The sequence below is a fragment of the Chaetura pelagica genome, unplaced genomic scaffold, assembly GCF_000747805.2.
Source record: "Chaetura pelagica isolate M959 unplaced genomic scaffold, ChaPel_1.0 scaffold109, whole genome shotgun sequence".
Classification (NCBI taxonomy): Eukaryota; Metazoa; Chordata; class Aves; order Apodiformes; family Apodidae; genus Chaetura; species Chaetura pelagica.
The window spans coordinates 13356643-13374391 of NW_009970725.1; the positions used below are offsets into that span (position 1 = coordinate 13356643).

At 35.3% G+C, this 17749-nt stretch overlaps 1 protein-coding gene across 1 annotated transcript in view; it reads left to right on the plus strand.

Annotated features, from left to right (window-relative positions):
• The first annotated feature begins 1532 nt into the window (after positions 1-1532).
• ANKRD12 (ankyrin repeat domain 12) overlaps positions 1533-17749 on the plus strand; it is a 40800-nt gene continuing 24583 nt past the window's right edge. Inside the window, exons 1-2 of the mRNA XM_010006869.1 lie at positions 1533-1619; positions 9369-9516. Of these exons, the coding sequence (XP_010005171.1) occupies positions 1533-1619; positions 9369-9516 (235 nt within the window). The remainder of the gene's footprint in view (positions 1620-9368; positions 9517-17749) is intronic.

Consider the following 17749-nt stretch of genomic DNA (forward strand, 5'->3'; position numbering starts at 1 on the left):
AGTTGTGGTCAATAGGACAAAATCTAGTTGGAGGTCTGTGACTAGATTGGAGTCCCTCAGGGGTTGGTACTGGAACTGGTACTGTTCAGTATTTTCATCAATGACCTGGATGAGGGAACAGAGTTTGCCCTTAGCAAGTTTGCTGATGACACTAAACTGGGAGGAGTGGCTGACACACCAGAAGGCTGTGCTGCCATTCAGTGAGACCTGGACAGGCTGGAGAGTTGGGGGTGGGGGAGAAACCTGATGAAATTCAACAAGGGCAAGTGTAGAGTCTTGCATGTGGGGAAGAACAACCCCATGTACCAGTACAGGTTGGGGGCTGACCTGCTGGAGAGCAGTGTAGGAGAAAAGGACCTGAGGGTCCTGGTGGACAGGAGGATGACCATGAACCAGCAATGTGCCCTTGTGGCTAAGAAGGCCAATGGCATCCTGGGGTGCATTAGAAAGGGTGTGGTTCGTAGGTCAAAGGAGGTTCTCTTCCCCCTCTATTCTGCCTTGATGAGGCCGCATCTGGAATATTGTGTCCAGTTCTGGGCCCCTCAGTTCCAGAAGGACAGGGAACTGCTTGAAAGAGTCCAGCGCAGAGCCACAAAGATGATTAGGGGAGTGGAACATCTCCCTTATGAGGAAAGGCTAAGGGAGCTGGGTCTCCTTAGCTTGGAGAAGAGGAGACTGAGGGGCAATCTCATCAACGTTTATAAATATGTAAAGGGTGAGTGTCAGGATGATGGAGCCAGGCTTTTTTCAGTGATGTCCAGTGATAGGACAAGGGGCAATGGGTGCAAACTGGAGCATAGGAGGTTCCATGTGAATATCAGGAAGAACTTCTTTCCTATGAGAGTGGCAGAGCACTGGAACAGGCTGCCCAGAGAGGTTGTGGAGTCTCCTTCTCTGGAGACATTCAAAACCCTCCTGGACGCGTTCCTGTGTGATGTGCTCTAGGTGACTCTTCTCTGGCAGGGGGGGTGGACTAGATGATCTTTTGAGGTCCTTTCCAACCCCTAAGATTCTGTGTGATTCTGTGTGAAATTAGGACTTCTTTGAATAATATTTTTGGTAGACTGTTTTTGTTTCCCAGGCTGAAAAGCTTTATTTGTCTTCACATTAGAAGATCATTGCTAGAAATGATCTTGTGCATTCTTCCAGTCTTATTACTTGTAAAATTAAGTGATATATTGAACCAATAAGCCATCAAACACCTGAAAGTGTTAAGTCTACCAAAATGGTAAATTAGAGGGATGAGGCAGTTCAACAGCTGACTTGGCGGTTTTCTGATGACACTGTCCCCAGAAGTAGCTGTGTTAGACCTTTTGGGTTTTCACCCTAAGGTTTGAGCTGCAGATGAGTGGGATACTTGAAGTCAAGTGTCATTGCTAGACATCTTTTCGGGAATATTATTCAGCTTTGCTACCATCTGCAAATTTGTCCTGAGATTACACTGCAGTGTGTATATTTATATAATGTTGTTTGTTTTTCAGACACACGATGAACCCTCTGATACAAGATACAGCTAGCTAAACAGTTATAAAATGCCCAAATCTGGGTCTACAAAAACAGTTCAAGTTGAAAATTCTGACAGTGATAGCACCATGGTGGAAAAAACAACTGCAAGAAAGGTAAAAAAATCATACTCATGTCCATTTAATTTCAGTGAAACAAAAAACGTGTTATATGGCTTTTGTTACTGCAGTGGGAAACAATTAGTATGAATCTTTATTCTGATGTCTTGAGTGCAGAAAAAGGAAAATAAGTTTTTACGTGGCTTCAACAGTAAATTAAGTCAGGGAACAGAACTTATGCCTTTTGTTGTAACTAGCAACTTAATTCAAAAGGAAGCTGGACGTGTTGTGTTTATTTAATGGAAGTTAGTGCATAGTTTCCATATCTTCTTGTGTGAAGTCTTTATACACTCACAAGAATAATGATTAATATTTTATTTAATTTTACAGTGTCTCACTCTCTGTAACAACACATGAAGTATTTCTGAAGGCCTGTGACCAGAGCACAGACCAGTGAACAAACCGAAGTTTCTTACGTTCCTTTGTAACACAGAGACTTGTTCCTTCTGTGCTGCAGAAGGGTTAAGAGGAACTTCTGTACAAGGGAGTCCACTTCAAAAATCTGTATAGTACATTTTTTTTTATGATGGACAGTGAAGGAGTATGCAAGCTCCAGTAATTCTGAAGGGTGGTTTGTTGTTTATAAATGTGAAGTATCCCATAATTTTCAAACTTCTGGAGCTAAGTTGCAAATAACCCAGTTCTCCATTTTGTCTGCCTAATACAACTGTACCACAGTCAAATTTATCTGTAGTACTAGTCAATAACAAAATATAGAATAATACTCTGTTTTGTGGATGATGAGTTGTTATGTTGCCCTAAGGAGAGAGAATCGCTTTATCTCCCAAATCTGTTAAAACTATTTTGTCTGGAAAAGGAGATTGTCTGTGTGGTCATACTTCGAACTGTTTCTCTTCTGAAAACATTAATAGAACATTTTAGAGTTCTAGTCTCTTCCCAGTTTGTTTTATGGGTCCCTGTAAAGGAGTGCAAAGGTAGTATGATAGGAAGAGGAGGATAACAGAGTAGAATGGAGAAAGGAAACTGGCTTACTAGTAAAGGGATGAACAAATGTTGGGGTGAGGTTTTTTGTTATTTTGTTCTGGTCCTTGTTTTGAATATGGTCAAGTTACCTGAAGTGTCTTTCAGCACTGAGAATAAAGGAGAGAAACTCTGGGATCTACAAGCAGCAGGAACAGGAAGGCTATTGCAATGAAGTTCAGTGGTATTGAGTACTGCCTTTTCATTTACACACTTGGAAATAAGCTACATTTATTGAGGACTTTAGGTTATTTATTTAACTAGAAGTATTTTATGGCTTTATAGAGCCTTGTTATGTTGAATGTCACTATTTTTGAAAAAAGTCCTTTGACACAGGAAAATCTTGAAGGCAACAGCTGCTTATGCTAGGAAAACTGTCTAATGTAATATTTTTTTTCAAGGTTTATTTTTATTTTTAATTTAAAAATCTAACACAAGTTAAAATGCACTGGCATTTTTTGTTCACCTTCATCACAGCAAAAATAGTGGGTTTGTTGAAATGTGTCAATTCTTAAGCTTTCTTTGTTTTGCTGTTAAAGGTGTGGCTTGAATTGCTTGGAATGTGTTTGGTTTTAGGTTTGAACAGATAGAAATAGTTTATAATGTTTTTATGGTGCAGATTATTTTCTTCTTTTGTAGGCTTTGAATTTTACGTACAAATTACTTTGCAATCTGAGTTTAAAATAAATAAAAATATATTTCTTCTGAGGCCCCTTGACTCTCTCTCACCTCATCTCCCTTTTTCTTGCTGCCATAGCAGAAAAATAGTGCTAGTTTTTAGAGTGACTGTTGAATCTGCAAACACTGCCAAAGGAACTGCCTTAGCAGGGATCCTTCTGCCCTGTTCAGTATTTAGTTGTTTTGACACCTTCCTCTCCAGTAGTCTCCTGCCTCTGGTTCCCATAAAATGTTCCCTTTCTGCTAATAACAGTAGCAGTTATGTCTGCTGAGCCATGTAACCTCCCAACATTGCAATATCTGCAAAGTTAAGCCAATCTTCTGAAGCAGGTATGTGCAGCTCTTTTTCACCAGGAGAAGATATGAATCCATATGAAAGTATGAATAAATTTATGAACAGTGAACATGATGACATTTACTTAACCAGCAGGAAACACAACAGATTTTTATGGAATTTAGAAAGGAGTAAATTAACATTCTATTTTTAATGGTTGCATATAAACCCTTTATTTGTCAGATCAGTTTGAGGGAAGATTGTCCTTAGCTGGCTGCTCTAACAAGGAAACGCTTGTTGAGACTGATCACCAGTACAGGAATTAGGAACATGGACAAATGTGCTAGATTCAGATTCTACCCTGTCTAGTATTTGAGATTAAGATGCCAGTGAAAGTGGGATTACTTAGAAAATTAAAATCCAGGGGCAGATGGAAGTTTCATCAAGGACATATGTATGGAGACACAATAGTGGAGTAATGACACCAAACAGTAAACTGACAAACTGGTTCCACTTTTAACATTCAGTCTTGCTTGTTATCCACCTTAGCACAATGTATAATGTGAGATTAAGGCTTGGTTTGTGGATTGTATGATATCAATTGATATATGTAACATTGAAATGTGAGATTCTAAATAAAATTATGGAATTATTTAAGGGCTGCGATTAATATTCCTATATTCAGAGTTTTAGCATAATACAATTTGGTTGCTTTTGTTGTATTTTGAGAAAATTAAATACATGGTTAAGATGTTAAATACTCACTTCAACAGTCACACAAACTGTTTTCTAACACAGGAACACTTAATTGTCAGCAGTGTTTATCTGGCCCTTGAGTAATCTGCAGTCTTTTCCCCTGTATTAAAAGAAAAACAGATAAAATCTTGCCAAAATATAATAATTTTAATTCAGCCTGAAAAATTATTTAAAATACAACAGACAACATGGTAAGAGTAAAATCTGAACAACATGAAACCATGAAGGCAGATCTGTATTGCATACACAGAATTAATACTCTGAAGTAAAGACTGACCAGGCCAAATCAACAGTGCTAAGTCATGAAACAAATAGCAGCATAATAGGGTGTTTTTCTCGATACATACACATTTGGAACAATTAATTTAAGTCCAATAGCCTTTGAAGCATTAGAACTTTTCTGTGAAAAAGTTAGGGCTTGTTAACTTAATGCAATTGATGTAAGGAGGTACTGATGTGCAAGTGAAAGGGATACTGAAGTAAATTTTTTGCTTTAGTGGCATTTTGATATAGAAGTGTCTTGATTAATCTGGAGAATACTTTTTGTCCACACAGTTTTCTCAGTGTTTTATGACCAGTGAGTGACCATTAGCTGTGCCATCAGAGATGCCTGTGTTCTGAGGTCTTCAACATTTGCATAATAGCAGTGATCCTTAGTATGAAACATGCACTCTGTGTTTTTCACATAGGTTTGGCCTTTTATTTTTTATGTAAAAAAATACAAAAAACTCCTGCACTTTACTGTGTAAACTTTTTTTTACTTGCAAGATTGAAGCAGAAATGTTTTTGAACTACTCTAAGACTGTAAATGAACAGAAGATGGGTAGTTTAATTCTTGATGTTCCTTTGTAGGTTCCTAGATCATTGCAGACAGAGGCCTAATGTGAAATAATGTTAATACAGAACAGTCCACCTTACAAATGAAGAGTAAAGTTAAATGACCCCCCCACTCTATAAAAAAAGTCCTCATTCTTCTTTTGTGATGGCCTAAATATATGGTGTAAGACTCTTCCAATGGCTAATATATTAAGAAAAAATGCTCATAGGATTTGTTTTTCTTTTCATAGTTGAGGCAATGTTTAGCACTTACTTATTGTGCACTGTTAGCTGTTGACTGAGCAATATAGTAAAGTTACTGTTGTTATGAGGCTTAATCTTTCGTGTTTGTCCAGTGGAAGTTAATGTCTATTATGCTTTTCTACCAACCAGTAAATAGCTATATGAATCAGCTGTGTGTTCCAGTCTTCCGAGAGCTTAAAAATCATTAGGAATAATATTCCTGTTAATAAGCTGAGTTTATATCATATTTGCTGTAGGTTATATATATCTTTATTTCAGTTACTCATAAAAGCGTAAAATAAATAAAAATTTGTAACAGTCTGTAGGGTGGATAGACCATTTAATACTCGCATGAGATGTTTTATAACAGTAAGAACATAATGAAATTTTAATTTCTCCAAATTTGTATTTTAGAACTTACATGGCCAAAACTCAGGAAGTAAATGATAGATGTGTGGTCCAAAGGAGAAACACATTTGGGGTTTGCAAGAATTAACTCTTTTCTTAGAAAAGTCCAACAGGACTGCCCAAACCCATTTTAGTACCATGCAGAACACACTTCGATATGTCATTATCTTTGATAGTCAGAAAAAGAATGCTTATTCTCCCAGGGTTGCTAAATATATGGCACTCTGTTGTCTCCTTTTGTGTGTTCTCATTGATTGTAGTGCTATCAGACAATGGAGCTGGAATAGGATACCAAGAGATTGTTCAGACAGCTGTTTGTGAGCCTTTTGAGACAGTTTCTGTAGAACAGATTAAAAATGTGTTCCTCATCATAACACACTGGTATGGTTTTGTTGACACAGGAAATTCTTCCTTGTTACTGCATCCTCCAGTGAGGCATGCATTAAGTGTTGAGACATGCAGATCCAGTTCATCCACTTGCCCCAGAGTAGAATTAGCTGTACTCAGTTTGTGACAGATATTTGCCAGACCTTAAAGCCTTGACTGATGGAAATTCCAGTCTCTTTGGGCAATTTATTTAGATCTTAATTACACTGACTGGCATAGAGTTAGGTACTTAGTAGAAGGATAAATAACCTTTGCTTGTCTGCCGTTTCAGTATAAAGCCGTTAAGTTTTTTTTAACTGTAGTGAACACGGAGAGTATGTAATGCCTTTATCTTTGCAGCAATAGTTTATGTATCTGAACGTTATAATGTCCTCAGTGTTTTATTTGATTAGCAGTTTTCACTTAAGGTTAGTGAACCTCTTTAGAAAGTCCGCAGATATTGTAAGTTACAGGTTGCTCTATAAAAAATGAGCTATTAATGCTCAATTTTTTTAACCTTGCTTTGGACCCTGAAAAAGAAATAATCATGCTGGTGCAGTGTCTGGGAGTAGTTGGAACAGGGAATGCTCACTCTTTAAATCTAAATACCTGTTCTAACCTGCAGGGCTTACTACCTCCTCTTTTCTTCCTTTATGTGAAGTTGAATCCAGGAGGCTGTTAAGAGCTTTGTGGCTCTTGATCTGGGGTCTTGTGATTGTACAGTTAATTATTTTTACCATTTTGTAGAACCTTGGTTTCATCCTGGCTTTTACATTTTTGTTTTTGTGGGGGTTTTGTTTGTTTGGTTTTTTTAATTTTTATTTTTATGTAGACTATTTTTCAAATATGTCAGTCATTTTATTTTACCTTTTCCAATGCTCTTTGCTTCTCCTCTCTCCGGGTAGCGATGGTGACTGCATAGCTGATCACACCTCTATTTCAGCATTGTCACTGAAAATACGAAACAGCATTGCCTTTGTAGAGACAACACCCTGTTCATTGCATCGTTTGGGTTGGAAAGTTGTTGGTGGCTAAATGTTTATTTCCACAACAGCTCAGGAACAAAATACTCTCGTTTTTCAGTTTCTATGGATTCTGTGTGTAGCCTGTTCTTTCATTTTCAATATACGTTTATTTATTTGAATGTATGCATTTTGAATCCTCTAATGAGATCATTACAACATTAATATTCAGTGGTAATTTTAAAAATAGTACATCAGTCATAGTGTTTAACATAATTCATATATGCAGTTTAAGAAAAAGCATAAAGCTATCCGATTATTTGAGCAGCTTATGTTTCTTTGTAAGCAACTACCAATGTATATTCCTGATTAATACCAAAAATGTGATTCAATGTTACCGACTGCTGAACAAGTTAAAATTATTTTTTTTCTGCTTTCGAATTTTGAATTATTTTTAGTTGATCTTTTCTATTCCGTAGTACCTAACATAAGATAGTAGTCTAGATAAAGCAGTAACATTTTAATTCTGCTTTATCTTATTGTGGGAAGTTTACGTATGTACATATGATAAGTAATTGGATTGTTTGCAACAAGGGATGAGAGGGCTCTTAGTGAGATTGGGCTCAAGTGAGAAACTTGTATGTATAATGGAAGAGATCACAATGGGCTTAGTGTGGTTTGGATCTGCTCTTGTCAACTTGCAGATGCATTTGCAAATTATCACTTGTGATTGGATTTTTTTCAAAAGTAATAGCTACAGGCACCATCTCTTAGAGTCTTTAGAGGAGTCCTAAGGGGGTTTAGATTTTCTTGTTCTAGAATATAAGAAAAAGGCTGCAGGGGGTGTTTGTTTTTGGGGGGGGGTTTTGGAAGAGGGATGATTTTGGTGTGTGGGTTTTACTATGTTGGCTTGTTTGAAGTTCTATTTTTTGGGGTGTTTTCTGGCTTTTATTATTCTTTTTTCAGCTTTCCGAACTCAGAATGAGAGGTTTTCTCTAGGGGCATCAACTTTTTACTTTAGGAATTCCACAGACATAGACTTAATCCTTCTGTGTTACTTCCTTGATACAGACCTTTATCATGTGAAGATTGTAGAGTTTGTTTGCAGATTATTTTTGTAATCACTTCTGACAACCTTTTTGGCAACAATTTAAACTCAAAGAGTGTCAGATGGTATAATCAAACTACTCTTCTTCTTACCCATGTTTGTGTTTAATTAAAGGTACTGTAATCAGAATACATATTTTAACTTCGTGCTTCAAAAGTACCAGCCTTTTGTTTTTCACTGATTGGCAAGTAGGTGAATATGACTCTTCTGGCTTTAGGTAAAATGAATGTTAGTGGTTTCATGTAATTGTTAAGAATGATATAAAACTGTGGAGTTGCGATAGCTGACATAGCTGGAGTATGTGTTTTTGCAGTATGTAACCAACAAGAACTTGTTATGTCTCTACATGGCATCTTGATCAGTAGGCCAAATGTTGGGGGTTGCCATGGTTTCTCTTAATCAGTCTTCTCACTAACCTGCTATCTTACACGCTTTGACCTCCTATATTATCAAAGTAATCAAACAGAAGTTAATAGTATGCCCATCCAGGTTTTTCTCTGTTTATTCTGAAACACACTTTATAAGCCAAAAAGCCCAGATTTATGCAACTAAAAATTCCAAATAGCTTGTACTTATTTTTTTATAAATTTGATACCAGTTGAGAAGTATCTTCATAGATTTTCTTAGTTCTTATTGAATTTTGCTTTAGAAAATGAAATGCTATTATTCTTGTTGAAATAGAGAGGGTGTATTGTATGGATGCATTATGGGATGGGGGTGGAGACAGGGGAGGGTTGTTAGTAGTTGTTTTGTTGTTACTGTGTTACTATCCAGAGTCTGAATTGCTGTGTGGGTTTTTAATGTGGTTAATGTGTTATGCTGAGGGAGGAAAATTGGGATGTCATTAAGACTTAGCAAATTCTTGTCCAGTTTGTGTTGTTTCTTTGCATATTAATTAAGTCTCTTATAGTGAACAGCAGTTCCACAGTGATGTATCTGGAGGTAGGAATAATACAAAAGCTACTAATTTTGAAAAGAGAGAAATGTCATCAATTATTTTTAGTAAGATTACTTTTAAAGTTTTTGATAAGCTGTGTGATACACATACATACATAGACATACATTGTTACATAGCGGTCTTTTCAATCTTTATACATTATAAGACTATTCTGCTTTATGCAAAAATTACTTAGTATACTTTTTATTTATATTAGAGCAAGGACAAGATTGCATCCTACAGCAAAACTCCAAAAGTGGATAGGAGTGATGTGGGGAAGGAGATGAAAGAAAAGTCTTCCATGAAACGTAAACTTCCTTTTACTATTAGTCCATCCAGAAATGAAGATCGCAATTCAGACACAGGTAGAACCTTTTTATTTCCTTAACTAATGATTTGTTGGTAAAATACATCCTAACTTAATCAGTTGTATATTATGTTCTTTATATTGATTATTTTTCCCTGTAAAAAGATACTAAGTATTAAAGTTGCTTGCTTGCTTCTGATTGTTTCTTCTCAATCTGATAGGCTTTCATCCTATCATTAGCAAGAAAGAGCCTGCCAGCATAGTTTACATTTCCAGTTGTTTCCTAACCTCATTCTTTTGCTTCTGTTTTAGTAATAAATCTTCCTTGTCATTGTCATTTCTAGAGATCCATTTGCTAAATCAAGTAAACTGATTAAAAGACAAATGCATGCCTTGATTTGAGGCTTAGCTGTCAGCCTTTCACAGACTTTTGGGCAGGGAGAGAGGGAAAGATTCATAGATGTATTGTCCTCCATATAAGAGAAAAAGTTCCTGAGGTTATAGAACTAACCAAAGCAGCCATGGACGGAGAACTTCTTTTTCAGGCTAAACTCCCATATTCAGGAGACGTTTTCTGTACTGGCTGGTAGTTCTTCCTAGCTTAAACATATTCTGTTAGAACTGATTTCAAGACTTTAAAATCCTATTCTTAACATGGCTCTTTTCAAATCAAGATGGAGGGATCTGGATGTATTCCAAGAGTACAGTTAACTCTGAATTTAGGCAATTAGTTATCTGTGTTGAAGTTCAGTAATCATTCTGTTGGTAGCAAGGCAGTATCCATGCCCTCTGGAAGGATACCAGAAGGCATGTTCCTCACATTTCTCTGAGGCTCAGTACTACAGTTTCTTACAAAGTGCTCACTGTACATTTGAATATATTAATAAACATGTAATTCCCTTAATATCCTTAGTTCTAAATGCAAGGTAGAAATATATACCTCCATACACATTTAATTTTTTTTCTAGGATTGATTTAGTGCAGATTTGGCTCCTGCGTATTACAGACGTATTTTTGTTATTGTAAAAATATTATAGTATGAACATGAAATTTGAAATAGTCACATTATAAAACAATACTCTTGGCTTTAGATTTGTTTTCAGTGGTTTTACAGAATTCCAGAGTCTTATACTATTTATGATACCACTTGGTTCTGAAAAGACCATGTATAAATTAGAAGTATGCTTCCAGCATCTGCTTTATGAAATTTAGTGCTTGGTATTAGATTCTAACTGTTTTTCATAATAGAAATAAATATATTCAGGAGTAATACTTAGTTAGCTAGTATTTTCTGTGTTGGAAGTCTTTTGTCATCTCTTCCCGCCCCTATCAACTTCAAATAATTCATTGTCATAGCGTCTTGTAAGGTAATGTAATTTTTTGTTTCTCTTGCTATAGCATCTGTTGTCACAGGTGCCACAAACAAGATGGATAACTGTAGGCATGTAGACAAGCACCAAAAAAGAATGCACACACTACAAAATCTTTTTTTTACAAGTTGTAGCAGGGACATGAAATAAACAGTTCAAGCAAGGTCAAGAAATAATGTAACAATAGAAGTCACATAGCTTGTAACTACTGCATAGCAAACACAGCTTGTTGTCCTTTTCATTACTGCTGAGGTAAGTAAGAGCAACTACCCTGTCTCAAAGATGAGGAGGAACCTGATTGCTGAGCTTTCCACAAACTTCAGAGGCAGAAGCATTGCTAGGATGAAAAAACAGTCCTTACAATACTGGTTCTGTGTGTAACCAGTTAGATTAGATGAGTGGGAATTAACCACTTAGACTGGTGCCAAGTTTGGCATCATTAGAGCTTTCTTGTTTCTTTCTCCAGAGTATTATTTCATGAACTAAGATTTTTTTTTAAATTTTATTTCTGTAAAAACTGCCCCCTGCAATTCCACCTCTTGTTCCTTTTTGTGCTGGAATTCTTTTGTTTCAGGTGTTGCCTAGAAACTATAAGTGATAACATTCAGTTTTGTTGTTTTTATCCATTAACTTAATTTGTAAATAATTTGTTCTAATTTGAATCCTACAAAACTATATGTAAAGTAAATTTTACACCCAATCAGTTTTGGCAAGACTGAAACAGCACATAAGGTGTTCCGTAAGAGTCTAGAACAATTCTAGTCCTCATGTATTTCTAAGCTTAGATTTAAGTCAGTGCTTTTGCCAAAGAAACTGCTGCCATAAATTAGAACAGAATAGAATCATTTAGGTTGGAAAAATCCCTTAAGATCATTGAGTCCATCCATAAAACTGACACTGCTAAGTCCACCATTAAACTGTGTCCCCAGGTGCCATATATACATGACTTCTAAATATCTCCAGGGATGGTGACTCCACCACTTCCCTGGGCAGCCTGTTCTGTTGGTTGATAACCCAACTGTTTAATTAGTATTAAGTATTTTCAGATTTAGCCTTTGCAGTACTTCTAAAATAATTTTGTACTGGTTAGAACCAAGTCCATTTGCCTAGGTATGGTCATGCCATGCTAGTTGAGATGCCTGCCCTAGCTGAGAAGTCTGCACAGGACTGAAGGATGATGTGAGTCACAACAGGCCTTCTAAAGAGGCCATTGGGACAATGATAGCAGCTGAGATTGCACTGCTTACTTCTATTTAAGCTACAGTGTCCCATTAGGTTTTTTGGGTATACTGTCCTGGTTTGGTTGGCGATCCAACTGAGAGATCTGTTGTCACATCCCCATTCTTTGATCAAAGCAACCACAAAAAGCTAGCATGATACATACATACTGCTGTCAAATTTAGTTATACTAAAAATGTTGCAGTATAACTTCAACCCTTATTTAAGTTAATCTTATGAAGGATTCTACATGCAAGCTTTCCTTAAGACTGGTAGGATTGATAGTGGAAGAAGCATTTTTCATACTTTAAAATCAGATATCTTACTTTTTAAAAGTAAGTACTTTTTTAAAGTAATGTCTCTGATTTTAAAGTCTCCCAATCCAAAACCATAACTTTTTTGAAAAGCTATCACTTATTTAGACTACTTAAATATCATTATTTAAATTTTATTAACTTATTTAATTTATCTGGTTATTTTTAAACAACCACTGATGTGGTTTTCAAAGCAAGAACAGCAGGCAAGTTTGTTTGCTTTCTCTACCTTATTAGTATGAGTAGAGAAATTTGAATTTTTCATAGTAATTAAATACAACTGCAGATCAAAAAAATATTTTCATTGTGAGGATACACATAGATTGTTTTTTACTTTGGCAGTCTTGTTACATAGTTGATTATTCAGGAAGAACAACAAGAGTTACGAATACACTGAATGTGCTGATTTGTTAATCCTATTCACATCTTGTTGATAAACAGTTTCTTTAACTGTTGCTTGAGCTAGAGATAGGAAAGTGGAAATGTTTGGTTTTGTGTGTCTGTGTGTGTTGGCTTGGTTAAATAAGTACGCTATAAACATAATTAATTAGGTATCACAATTGTAGCTTGATACCTGTACAGTGTACAGTGACGTCACCACATTCTAATCCTTGTCTTTCACTGATGATAGGAATGAGCAGTAATCATTGTGTTTTCTCTTTAAAATAACTTCAGTTACTACAATCACACATATCTCAGTAACTCTGTCTCCCTTAACTTCATCATCTGCAGAATTCATCATCTTGACCTGTCTTCTACAGTTGTTAGCAATAAGGATATTAGTCTTTGATGTATATCACTCTATCTTGTAACTTTCTTTGGAAGCATTTATTTAAAGTGGTTCATATTGTAACTTTGCATGGTCTTAATTCTTAATCCTGTTACTCCTTACAATTTGTACTATGATGGGAATTGAAACATGAAACCAGACTATCACAAGCCCTGAAGTTTGAATTTGGTCTTTTTGCTTTATTTCCTTTTTCCACTAAGGTGGTTATTTTACGAAGTGGAGTATTTTATTAGTTTGGCATTATCTATTCTGAGAAATCCACATGTTGCCTTATTTAGTAGTTTATTTTCCTAAAACATATAGAAGTTATTTGACTGGAGATTTGTAATTTATTTTTTAAAAAGCAAACAAAGGAAAAAAAAAAGCACCAAAAAAACCCAACACCAAAAACAAACAAACAAACCCAGATGCATTACTGGTTGCCTTGGGACATAATCTGTCATGTGTAAGTCCTTCTAAAGTAATAGCTGTTGATTCTGATGTTTCTTTGCCAATACATTTAAATACTATGTGTGAATTTCATGAAGGTCTTCTACAAGTGCTCAAATGCACCTAAATCACTGTTTCACATAACTTGGCTACTTTTAGATCCTTTTTTTAAGGTGTTAGGTAAAAAGGAAATTGCAAAAGGAAAATCTTAAAAGGAGTGTTGTCCAGATAGATTTGTCTGCATAATATGAAGGTTAAATAATAACAATAATTGAATAATTGAAGCCACCTGAAGAGTTTTGATTTTTGAATAACAAGTAAGAAATTACCTGATGTTCTGTTTCTAATTGCTGAAGAACGAAAAAGTAACAAGAAAATTAATGTAAAAAGATAATTGTATTCCATAGACTTTGAAAAAAAATGCTCAAAAAAAGAAAAAGAAACCCCAAACCTAATTGACTGTAACAGTCAATTTTAAACATTAAATTCTATTGTAGCTTTATTTCTTGAACTGATATTATTCCTCTATTAGGGAAGTTACTGCTGTCTAATTTGCATAAACATCAAGTACACAGCTGTGAAACTCTTTCTGTTAACACAAGATAAAATAATATCTAAAAAGTCGAAGTTCCTGAGCATTAAGTTGGTCTTCTGCTAAATAAAGTATGTGTTACTTCATAATGATATTCTTGGAGCAGTGAAAACAATTCTTATAATTAATTATGCAACAAGCATAATGGGGTTCCAAATAACTTACTAAAAAAAATCTGCGGATTTGTGTAGCTTAACAGTTGCATTGTTGTTTTCCTTTGTTTTTTGGGTTTTTTTGTGTGTGTGTGTGGGGTGTTGTTGTTGTTGTTTGGTTTTTGGTGTGTTTTTTTTTAAAGAAAAGATAGTTCATTACTATTTTATTAATTTATTAGTGTAATTATTTTTTTTTCTATGTCCTACTCCCTTCCTTTTGTTTTCTTCTGCCCCTTTGGTCCCATGTTGTTCAATCTGGTACATGCAAAAGAAGCAGGGCATATGCATAAGATACTGGGGGAGAAAAAGCAATTGCCTCTTACAGAAGATAGTCCAGTTAATGGATGATCAAGTGCACCTGTTGTATTCCTGACACTTATTTTTTTAGGTTTGTTGTTGATTATATTAATTTTCTGTATTGAATTGTTTAGATTTACTGAAAACTCATGAAGTGTCACATAAGCTTAAATAAAATTGAATCCTTTTTTTGAGGGGTAAGGATACAATTACAGCATTAACTTGGTGAGAGAAATTGTATTCTCATTCAGTAATTTTAATTGGTACACTCTAGAAATGGTTTGCACACACTGTGTTAGCCAGGAGTAAGGGAAGGATAATTTACTCCACTGTTGAAATGCAGTGGAATATGTAGGGGGGTATCTTCATGTGTGCTTGACAATACTAAATGTGAGACATAAGTAAATTGCACTCATTTGCTCAGTAGGCTTTTCTAACAAAATTATTTTTAAAACCCCAAATACCATCAGATAAAAATACTCAGAAAAGCACACTGTATAATAAAAAAAGTAAAAGCTGGATAATTAAAAGTTTTATTTCATTTACTTCGATGTATTATTTTCTCAAGCTGAGTATAGCTATAAAATTGCGAGGAATAATTCAGAATGAAAATAAATCTGTTTTTCAATAAAAGAATCATGAGCAGTAAATAGCAGAAGCTAAGAAACAGGATATTATGCCAAGCAAACTCAATTTATTTTTTTAAATTGAAATACTAAATTACTCAGTGAAAGGTATGCTGTACATTATCCTTGGAGAGAGAATGGCATGTTTGCAATGAAGTGTTGAAAGCACAATTTATTAAATTTTCCCATGCAGACATTCTACCAATAGGGCAACAGTGTTGATTTGGATATAGGATGAATTTCTAGATATTCAGGAGTATGAAATGCATGCAGTTCAGAAAAATCTCACCAATTACTTCTGTAAAAAGGGATATTGTTTGATTTTTAAACATGACCGATAGTTTTGTAGGGTTTTTTGGTATTATGCATAGTTCTGTAGCTCTCCAGTCTTAGAATAGTCTTGATCATAATTGTTTAGTCTGTAAAAATAATGTATTTCGTGTTTGGTCACTGTGGAATCCAAGAGATGCACTATTTTCGTGCCTTCCTCTGCCTCATGAGCATTGCATTACTAGAGCTTGTCTCTGTAATCAAGCCTGGAAGATGAGATTTTAGAGAAGGCAGAAAATGAGTTGAGAGGAAACTGAATGAAACAAGGAGGACCACAGAGAGGGCCTAATCCACAAGTGGAGAAAATAAAAAGATTAAAAAAGAGGCAGTTTGGGGTTAATGAAACGTGGATGGCATGGTTAGGAATCTTGAAGGGACTTAAGCTTCTAATTTGCAACTTCTATTAATTTTTGTCTCTCTACAGAAGATCAGTGGAGTTTTAAGATTTTCTGCTTTTGCAGATGAGGTGTTGTTTGGTTTTTTTTAATGAAGTTTTTATCATACAGGTGTTTGAGTTGACATGACAGAATATTAGGGGTTGGAAGGGACCTCTGAAGATCATCAAGTCCAACCCCACTGCCAGAGCATTTAGGAAAGGAAACTGGGATACCAATGTAATCATGAGGAAAGTAATAAAAGCAAAATCCCTGCCGCCTAGTTTGACTTAGCTTAATTGCATTTCTACTTATTTTTTTAGTATGGCCCAAAATACTAAAATTCACTGGATTAGTAGTGTCTCATTAGATTGTAATCAGTCACGGTAAGAAGGAAATAACTTATTACACAAAGAGCTACAAAGATCAGTGTGGCAAACAGGCTTTTTTAGCTAATGCTAACAATCCCCAACCAATTCCCAGCCAAGTTCTAGCATTTTAGTGTGACCAAGTCTGGTAAATCAGTCCAACATCTTTCTCTCCTGCTCTCCTTTCATTTATTACATATTCCTCATTGTAATTTTTATATTCCAGCTTCTTTTCATGTTCTTGCTTGGTTTTTGAGAATTAGTACATCAGCCAGCCACAGAGAAGAAAAAGCAATCAACATCCTTAGTGAATTCTGTTCCTGTCTTTATGGTCAGTAGTGTAGCCTGGAGGATGAACTGGAATAACCCTTGACTGCAGGATGCAGAATCCTGTCTGGCTGTTATAGGCTCAGTGGAAAGGTAGTTGGTAGGGAGGCTTCCAAAAGTAGAAGGTGCAGTAGAGTGAGCAGGATCTCTGGATAAGCTTATACTGAAGCCAGGCTTTGAGGGAAGGAAACCAAGGAAATTATTTGCTCAGCATTTGGAGGTGTTGTTTCTGTTGTTCGAGTATCTTAGAATATTCTTCAGACCATTCCTTCTTGACCATGGTAGTTAGAAAAAAAAAAAAAAGTCTCAAAAAATTTTATTTCAATTCACTTAATTTGTGACTAAGGTTCCTTGAGCTATCTTTTACATTCAGTGCATTTATATTTAGATAGTAACCCTGGGGGCTCTGAAGAAAAAGGTAGATGTTAAAGACCTAACCTGTAGTATAAACCACTTACAAGATATAAAATACTGAGTTTTATACAATATTGTTAAAACAGAAAAAGAGCAGTTGCCTGAAAAGATAATTAGAGAAAATTAATGGTCTTCACTACGCATGAAAGCAAACACAGGTCTCTAGAAAATATAAATTAAACCAGGTAGACAGATCTGTGGAAAATATTTGTAATGAAAAAATTTGATGCATTTAGAACTTGTTCTTGTTTTATGTTAAGATAGTTAAATACTGCTCCAGTTAAAAGTGATTTAGTCAAAGTCACTTAATTACAAATCAGTAGTTTTCTGTCATACTTTAATCTAAAAGCCTGTGTGTTTGGTTTACAAGACCTTTATGCAGAAAAATAAAGGAAGAACTTCTGAAAAGGGTGGAAGAAATACACCAAAGTTATCAAATTGCACAAATAAAATTCTAGTTTTGAAATTCACTAGGTCTTAAGTTGTCTGATTTTGGAGCACAGTTAACCAATGTGAAGATCTTGAGAATTTGTAGGTACTGAATAGCTTTAGCAATTATCTGTTTATTCAGATGTGTAATTTTAACTCCTGGTTTAAAACCTTGACATACAACAACTTCCATAAATATTGCAAAAAGGAAAGAAGATATGTATTTAAAATAGCTGTATGTTTTTGAAAGATATGAATTTT